Source organism: Montipora foliosa, unplaced genomic scaffold (genome assembly GCF_036669935.1).
Source record: "Montipora foliosa isolate CH-2021 unplaced genomic scaffold, ASM3666993v2 scaffold_37, whole genome shotgun sequence".
In the NCBI taxonomy this organism is placed as follows: Eukaryota; Metazoa; Cnidaria; class Anthozoa; order Scleractinia; family Acroporidae; genus Montipora; species Montipora foliosa.
Window position 1 is genome coordinate 15,001 of NW_027179668.1, and position 8,612 is coordinate 23,612.

General features: G+C 40.3%; 1 protein-coding gene across 1 annotated transcript in view; it reads right to left on the bottom strand.

The window, feature by feature from the left end:
• Positions 1–8,195, bottom strand: part of LOC137987653 (PH domain-containing protein DDB_G0267786-like) — a gene marked incomplete at its 5' end in the record, with an annotated part of 13,470 nt that extends 5,275 nt beyond the window's left edge. The window contains 7 exons of the mRNA XM_068833730.1: positions 905–1,057; positions 1,699–1,803; positions 2,723–2,805; positions 3,105–3,267; positions 3,878–3,982; positions 5,371–5,465; positions 8,037–8,195. Of these exons, the coding sequence (XP_068689831.1) occupies positions 905–1,057; positions 1,699–1,803; positions 2,723–2,805; positions 3,105–3,267; positions 3,878–3,982; positions 5,371–5,465; positions 8,037–8,195 (863 nt within the window). The remainder of the gene's footprint in view (positions 1–904; positions 1,058–1,698; positions 1,804–2,722; positions 2,806–3,104; positions 3,268–3,877; positions 3,983–5,370; positions 5,466–8,036) is intronic.
• Positions 8,196–8,612: the final 417 nt, after the last annotated feature.

Genomic DNA, 8,612 nt, shown 5'->3' on the forward strand with positions numbered 1-8,612 from the left:
GCTACTACCTGTGTCTTTCAAAAACCAGTACAGCGGCTCTTGTTCGTTTTAACTAACCTCTGACAGCGCACAAACTGTCCTTAATTTTAACACTATACTCGAAACAAACAGGGGATAAGGTGCTGGCACAGAGGTGAGCGCATTGCTTCCCACCAATGTTATCCGAGTTTCGATTCCCGCAGGGATATAGACTGCAAGCAGTCTCTTTTTTGCTCTAGAATCGTTGAAACGAACGCGTACGTTGAACTTTGAATGACTGAACCTGCGGGTCGCAAATACAGCGGAAGTTCGCTCTAACCAACGCCCGCGATATTTGCGACCCACAGTTTCAGCCATTTTGAATTGTTCGTTTCAACGATTTTACACCAAAGAGAGAGGATGCTTGCAGTCTAATTCCTGGACTCAATGTCATATCAAGGTTGAGTCTGTTCGTTCTCTACTCTGCTCCAAGATGTTTTTCGCTGAGTACTTAGGTGTTCCCACCTCGTCAAAACCTGACCGTTGATTCAATCTGCTTTAATTTAATTCGTAGATCACTTGCACTAAGCTGGATTAAGTCTGAGATTTCAATAAAATGATAATGATGATGGAAGTTCACTCTTTGATTGCACTCACGTGATAAGACGCCCATGTTGGTGCCAAAACAATAGAAAAATGTAGCTCACGATTTGCATGATAAAATAGTCAAATTTTCAAACGACTTTTTCGCTTTTGTTCTTTTCACCAATATGGCAACTGTGACGTCAGGTGCCATAAAAGAATACGACAACTTGAGACGGCAACGAAGTTGAATTACGAGTTGCACTGTGTGCAATAAATTCCGTTTCAAAATTAATCTTTGGTTCGTGCATTTTTCAACAACAACAATAACAACAACAAACAGTCTTCTTTTTCGCACCCTTACCTGAGCCAATCTGTCTCTGGCAACGTCCACGACAACATATTCATTCAACTTATTGATGCGTTGGTCGTACTTGCGCAAATCACTGGCATGCGCTGTACAATTGACGGCGTCGTACAGCCCTGAACGAGGGAGGTAGTCCAGTTTTTTGAAGAACTGAAAAAAAAAAAAAAAAGCAAAGGAAACCACAAAAGCTAAAGAATTGACCAAAAGACTTGTTGTCCTTTAGCAGCATATTTAGACAAATGAATGAGTGGGGCCTTGAGCTGCTTTTGAAGATTTGAATCCAAGCTTTCAGCGATCAACGGCATCATCACGAGGTAAGAAAATATTACAGCACAGCGAATTAAATAGGTGACAATGTCACCTTTACCACTGCTTTTCTCTTATGCTGTAGATCGGCGATAGCTTGGATTAAAGTTTTCAAAAGCAGCTCAAGGAAAAAGGAAAAAGGAAAGGAACTTTATTTAAGTGTCTAGTCGATTAAGCGCTGGAGCACTAATTGGGGACACGGTAAAGTGAAATCAACAATCAACGCAAATCAAGTCAAATGTTGGTTTTTGAGGAGAGGGGAAACCGGAGTACCCGGAGAAAACCTCTCGGTGCAGAGTAGACAGCCAACAAACTCAACCCACATATGACGCCGAGTCGAGGAATCGAACCCGGGCCACATTGGTGGGAGGCGAGTGCTCTCACCACTGCGCCATCCCTGCACCCCAAGGCCTGATTTAATTGTTCAAAGGTCTCTTCACAAATTAACGGTTGGAGCAAACTTCTCAATAATAAATAAAACTCACCGACTTTAAAGATGATTCGATTTCATTCGTATTCTTGGCCTCCTCAATAATTTTGTCAACATTCCTGACGAAGATGTTCCTTAACTCTGTCAAGCCTTGCTCCATCTATGACACGTTTATAAAAAAATGGATTTTGGGTTATCGTGACCACGTTAAAATTTCCACAAAAGATAGCATGCATACAGTATATTGTTATTAGACATATGTAACTAGCGCTTCATACTTCATACTAAGGCGCTAAACTAATATGAAACTTAATATGCTGAATTATCGATGCGAGAAATTATGGTTATGACATCATCATACGACCGTCCGACCGTCCGTCCGTCCTTCCGTAGCTTCAACTTTTCATGTAAGTCAATACGCGAAATGTCGCATTGCCGGAACCCGCGATTTTGGCGGGAAGTTGTATAGCCAGGGTACTGCATTTGAGACTGAGTTTTACCGAAACAAGCAAAATTCTTAAGACAACCAAAAAAGAAGCTAAGTATTGATTTTTTCATACAGTACGTTGTACAACGAGGAAAGACTGAGAGAAAGAGAGAGACAAAAAAAAAACACAAACAAACAAACAAAGCAAGCAGGCAACGAGTAAACGATGGTCAATACGAAGGAGAGCGACTGAGAGCACACGAAAACGAGCGAAATATCAGTGACAGACAACGAGAACGGGAGGAAGAGAAAGGGGGAGAGGGGAGGGAGAGGGAAAGAAGCCGAATAAAGAGACGAAATGATAGTGACGAGCAGCGGAAGAAAGAGCAAGCGCGAGCACGAGAAAACCGGCTCAATAATGATGACGAAAAACTAATTTATAGTCATGCGCACTGAGGCTGGACCGGTCGTATGGAAAGCAGCCTAGTCATAAAAATATCTGACACAAACCATAGTTAGTATGCACAAACAAGCAACAATTGAGGAGCTCTGCATTTAGGCTTGCCTAAATAATGAACAACTCAACAACAGCAACAATAGCGAAATTACGGCCATGACAGAGGAAGACATCAACGACAAGCTATCGTTTTACCTTTGGCTTAAGAAGACCAACTATCTCTTTCATCATGTCTTTCATGTCACTCATAACTTTCTCCAATGTGCTTTTCAACAGTTCTAATGGAAAAATAAGACGTACAGTACTTCATACTGATTGACGCGTAGCTTCTAGAATGATGGTGATAACGAAAATATTATACACTTTATAATGTATTGTCTAGGTACAGTATATAACAATAAAAGATGTTTGAACCGACACCTGAATTTTTTAGGCTTTCATTTCGCTGCTGCTAAAGTAACGCTCATAAATGCGATGGCATCGCAGTTCAAATATATTTGTTATATTCCTAGACTTTGCTTTGACGAGGGTCACATCAGTCGGAACCTCCGAGAACTTTTGTTTACCGTAAATTTACCTGATAAGTCCCACATGACTTTTCTTTGCGCGGCTATAAGTTCGTCTTTCTTGTCTTTGATAGTTGGCTCTAGAACACCTTTCATCTGCTGCGAAGATTCTTGCATTCCCTTCCATGAAGGAATGACCATGGCCATTACCAGAGAGTCGAGGGTCTTTACAACCTAAACACAAACACGCAAAGGAACAAAACAACCCAGATACATGTAAACTAAGGTCATTGTAGACTCTAGGAATAGGAATATTACAACGTGTACTCTGCTAGCTGTTCACATATTATGAAGTGTCAAAACTAATGTTACGATCACATTGGATTAATTTACATGACCTTGTACATATACATGTACTTCGACGGTGAAGGAGAACTCGTCTCCTCTTTGTCAGGTGTTCAAATTTCCCATCCCCGTCCCAGTCAAATGCTTGTCATGTAGGTAGTCATTTTCTCACTACAGTAAACCTTCGCAAGGAAAAATTCTGCGTACGTACCATTTATTTTCTTCCCATTAGAATCAAGGAGAAAAAACAAAAACATTTGTGATCTGTTTGGGTTCATTTCCCTGAGCATCCTGGCATCCTGTAGCGTGGCTTGCACTACAGTGTATCACTGCCGGGCCTAGTTTTAGCTTGTTTGTACTCTAGAGACTGCCACCCATTACAATGAGATTGTAGTGACTTCTCTTATAGGGCAATCCTTTATTGAGTGTCTTAAGTAAACGGCCATTGCCATTGCTTAGGGATTTGGCATTAATGAGAGTCATATGACTTTAAATAAACCTGCTCTTTAATCTTCTGCTTCATTGTCCAGCCGCCTTTTATCTCAGCATACACAGAGGTCATCACTCTGTAATTGATTCTGTCTACAAGGATGTCACTCAACACCTGAAATAGCAAGTCAAAAGTTTTTATCACTTAGTAACTGCAAATTGAAACTGCAAGCACACCTTGCCACCCTTGGTGGCTTAGTGGTTATCTATCGGGCCTCCCACCACTGCGAGCTGGGGTTCAACTCTGGCCCTGGCCTGCATGTGGGCTGAGTTTCAGTCGATCTCAACCTGACTCAAGGGTTTTTCTCCGGGTACTCAGTCCGGTTTTCTTCCTTCATCAAAATCACCTCACAGCTAATTAACACCTAGCTGTGGTGCTATTCTCTGACATCAAACTGTATAGCAGCAGCCAGGGGCACCTTTGTATGCTTTCAGCCCGATTTTGTGAGCTGCGCCCTTTCGCAATTCAGTCCTCAATACTGCAAGTAAAGGGTGATTAGCACTGCGGATTCTTCCCCTTCTTCTTCTTCTTCTTCTTCTTCGGCAGCGGGGGCCTCATGGTTAGTGCGCTGGACTCCGGATCGAGTGGTCTGGGTTCAGGGCCTGGCCGGGGACATTGTGTTTTGTTCTTGGGCAAGACACTTTACTCTCACGGTGCCTCTCTCCACCCAGGTTTATAAATGGGTACAGGCGTAATGCTGGGGGTAACCCTGCGATGGAGTAGCATCCCATCTAGGGGGGAGTATAAATACTCCTAGTCGCTTCATGCTACGGAAACCGGAGATAAGCGCCGGCCTGATGGGCCTTCTGGCTCGTAAGCAGTGACTTTTTAAAGGGTGATTAGCACTGCCGATTCTTCCCCTTCCCCTTCTTCTACTTCTTATTCTTTTCCTGCTTCTTCTTCTTCTTCTTCTTCTTCTTCTTCTTCTTCTTCTTCTTCTTCTTCTTCTTCTTCTTCATTACCGCTACTCAATGGGAACTCAGTAGGGTCAGGTGGGTTATAGGGTTAGGGTTACTGGTAGATACATCTAATATTATTTTCTCTCATTGGTTTGCATGACATTATGATGTTAGACCAGCAGTAGTGGCAGTCGGTAAACCCCTGGTACACATGTAATCGCAGTAGGGTTTGCCAAGAGCTCCTCCGCCTCCCCATCACATACATACATAATTTTGAGTGGCTGTCAATACAATCATTTATGGATTGATTGATTAATCAATTCAATTTATTAGTAATATTATTATCCTTGATATTGCTTGCCAAATCCAATGCAAACATTATGGCACATCCCAATCACAAGTGCTTACATAGACAGCTGTAAATAATAAATACCAACACCTCCGAGTTGAAACATAAAAACGTTCAGGTAAGTCACTGCGTAAACATTTACTATATAGGGTCACAAGAATGGAGATAATTCACTAAACCAAACAAAGATACATGTAGCAATGGTGTTCTAATTTTGCAACAACAGCTTTTGGCATATTAAACAATCTTCTCACTTGTTCTTCGGTGCCTCCAATCCTGTGTCTCCAATACGTCTTCCAGATTGCAGTTTTGAATGCTGCACGACCCACAGGATCTTCACTCCTTAGACCTGGTATTGTGCATGTGTATGCAAGAAGGGAATAATTTATATCCATGATTCAACTAATCAACACAATCTGTTACTTGCTCATTTCTATTTAAGTTTCAATCCTTGTATCAATATTATATTGTATAATAATATTATTCAACAATTATTGGATGAGGTTGAGCATGTTAGCGATAATTATCAAGGCCAAAGTTTGTGTTATCTGCTGAAGCCGAAGGCTGAGGCGGATAACACAAACTGAGGCCTTGATAATTATCGCTAACATGCGAAAACCAAATTCAATAATTGTTTTATTATGCATATTCCTGAGCTGAGCTTCACCATGACAAAACTGATCAAACAGCTGGTTAGTGTGTCAGGTGACGTCACTTCTGCATGCACAAAACTATTGTCTGTAGGTATGACGTCAATTCTACATATATAAAATCTATTGTTTGTAGATATGACGTAAGAGAAACAGAGCATGCAAGAATTAGCTGCGTGCTTATAGCCAATCAAAATCGAGCTGGTGACACCAATGTATAATAATATGATATAATGGTTAGAAATCAACACTATTATGAATACAATCCCATGTACACAAATGTATCGATCTTATTAATGAATCCCCTAGAGTACAAACTTCTGTATTGTATTATTCAGTGTTCTCACCAGGATTTTCTCTTAGGGAGTTCCCCCCCCCCTTTTTTCCTGAAAAATAGGGGCCCTGCAGAAGCTTAACCCTGTAACACCCAAACTGGCCTCGTCAATGGGGAACCCCCAGGAGTCAATGGGTTAAGAACTTGCCTACTAATGTTATTGTCCATATGTTTTGCACATCTCTAGATACTTGGATTTCCTATGGGTGGTGCTTATTAATTACGGTGATATTTTTGCGTGGTTCAAAACTATGCGGAGAAAGCAGAACTTACCAAGTGCATGTGGTATTCAAAAAGAAAACTGGGGGTAACCATGCATTTTTCAGAGATTATTAAGCTTCAATTTGGAAAAGAACGCCATACATTGCTTCGTATTTTAAAGCTTTTTACAAAATAATATTGTTGGTTATTTTTTTAATTATGTTAAAAAATGCGTGGTTACCTCCCATTTTCTTTTTGAATTTCGATAGCACTTGTTAAGATCTGCTTTTCCCACATGTTCAGTAAACCGCGCAAAAAATGCCTTTAATTGGTAGGCACCATCCTTAAACAGGGCAAAGTTATTTGCGCTCCATAACTAGGGTGGAAAAAATAGTTCAAAATTTCTCGGTCCATTTCATCAATGGACGTTCAAATTTGAACTCTTGCAATGGTGACCCTTCGACAATATAATTATATTGTATATGTTATATATTTGATTTGTTTGATATTTTGACTGCTATTCACTCTCACTCAAAAACAAGGTCTTTCTTCACTGAAATAGCTTTTTGATCTTTGCTTGCTACATTGTGCTCTTCATTGTCCTCTTCACAAGCATTTTATGTCTTCTACACTTTCATAAATCCTTGGTACTTTAGGGTGAAAGAAAGAATCTAATTTTCTCTGTGCCAGGATGAATAACATGAGCCTGCCTCACATTCTAAATTGCCTATTACCGGTACTCAAATTACCTATATGATCCAATACGGTGGCCAAGGCAACACTCGTGTGACTGACAAAGGCAAAAGTCAACAAAATTGAAGGCTTTGAAAGGGGTATTGAATACTTTGACAATTAAAGTGTTTTCACTCAGTTGAGGAAGCAAAGAACTGGAGTATTCGTTGGAACCATTACAAGACTGCTATACTATACTTCTAAAAGTCTCTTTAACTCGTAGCATCCTTTTGCGCTCAAGTGGGTGCAGTGCATGGCTTTTAATGTGCCATTTCTATTTTTCTTGCGGGAATTGTACAAGGGTGCGGCCTGGTGAGAACACTGATTATTATCAATATCAATATAAACATCATCTACATGCACATCATCATTGTTATTAAGGGTGACAGAGAAAGGCAATCTTGATAAAATTTCAATTGGTTTCATGTACATCAGGGCCGTAGCCAGTATGAGGCAAACCGAGGCACTTGCCTCGGTCATTGTTTCGTGAAATTTAAATTAAAGCGTGATTCCAGTGTTGTCTTTATTATGTAATATGCATCGTAAACACTTAAAATACTTCCGAAGATAATTTAACCATGGACATTGCCTCAGTCATATTTTTTTTCTGGCTACGGCCCTGTAAATTGTACATACTTGTGAAAGGGGAAAATGACAAACTATTACTAAGAATCCAGTCTTAATATGTTCACAACTTCAAATATATGAATTGTCTTTTCAGTGTCTCTAGTATAATCTAGCAAATGATTTGAACCCAGGAGTCATATCAACAATAGTCTTCATGAAGTAAGTTCATATGGGTACAGCCGTAAGGAGAGTTCTGTGAAGGACTGTCATTGGTGATATGCTTGAGATTTCTACTTGTAACTGAACAGAAATCAGCCCCTGAGGATGACTTCTGCTACTTTTATCAAAAGGTCAGTCACCAACAAGTGCCCTCCTCAGGAAGTCTGCCACCCAAATGATCTGAATTCCTCAAGTTTTCAAGTACAACATGTCTGACCATCAGCTTTTCTGCAGCAGACTTTGAAGGTTTCAACCCAGTCTGCTTTGTCTTCTTCGCTTTCAGCTGTGATTAGGTAAGACCTTCTCCTTGAGTGACCTACTTCAAATGTGTGCTCGGGTAGTTTCTCTGGAGAACTCACTTCCTCCTCGTCCACACCTAGAATGCCATTCAGAGGTAAATCAAATTAATTTAACTATTGAAAACAATACTTAAGACTTGAATGATGTTATATAGTATTAAGATAAATATTGCAGACTTTTAAAAAGAAGTGATGATGATGTATGCCTGCATGCACCCTTCGACTACCTCCTACACCTTACTTGTAGACGTAAGTTCCAAAACCTGCCTTTCAAGACTACTCACACTTACATTTGAGCTGCAATACAATGACATTCAGTTACACAATGTAACTAATTATCCATTTTCTAAAAACCACTCCAGTGTATACATGTACATTTGATTTCTCGTCTGATTTATTAGAACATTTGCCGAATGGGAAGCTGTTCCTTAACTTGCTTGCACCTGCCAGGTTGAACAGTCATGCATGTTTGGTCATTCTAAAAATAATTCTGT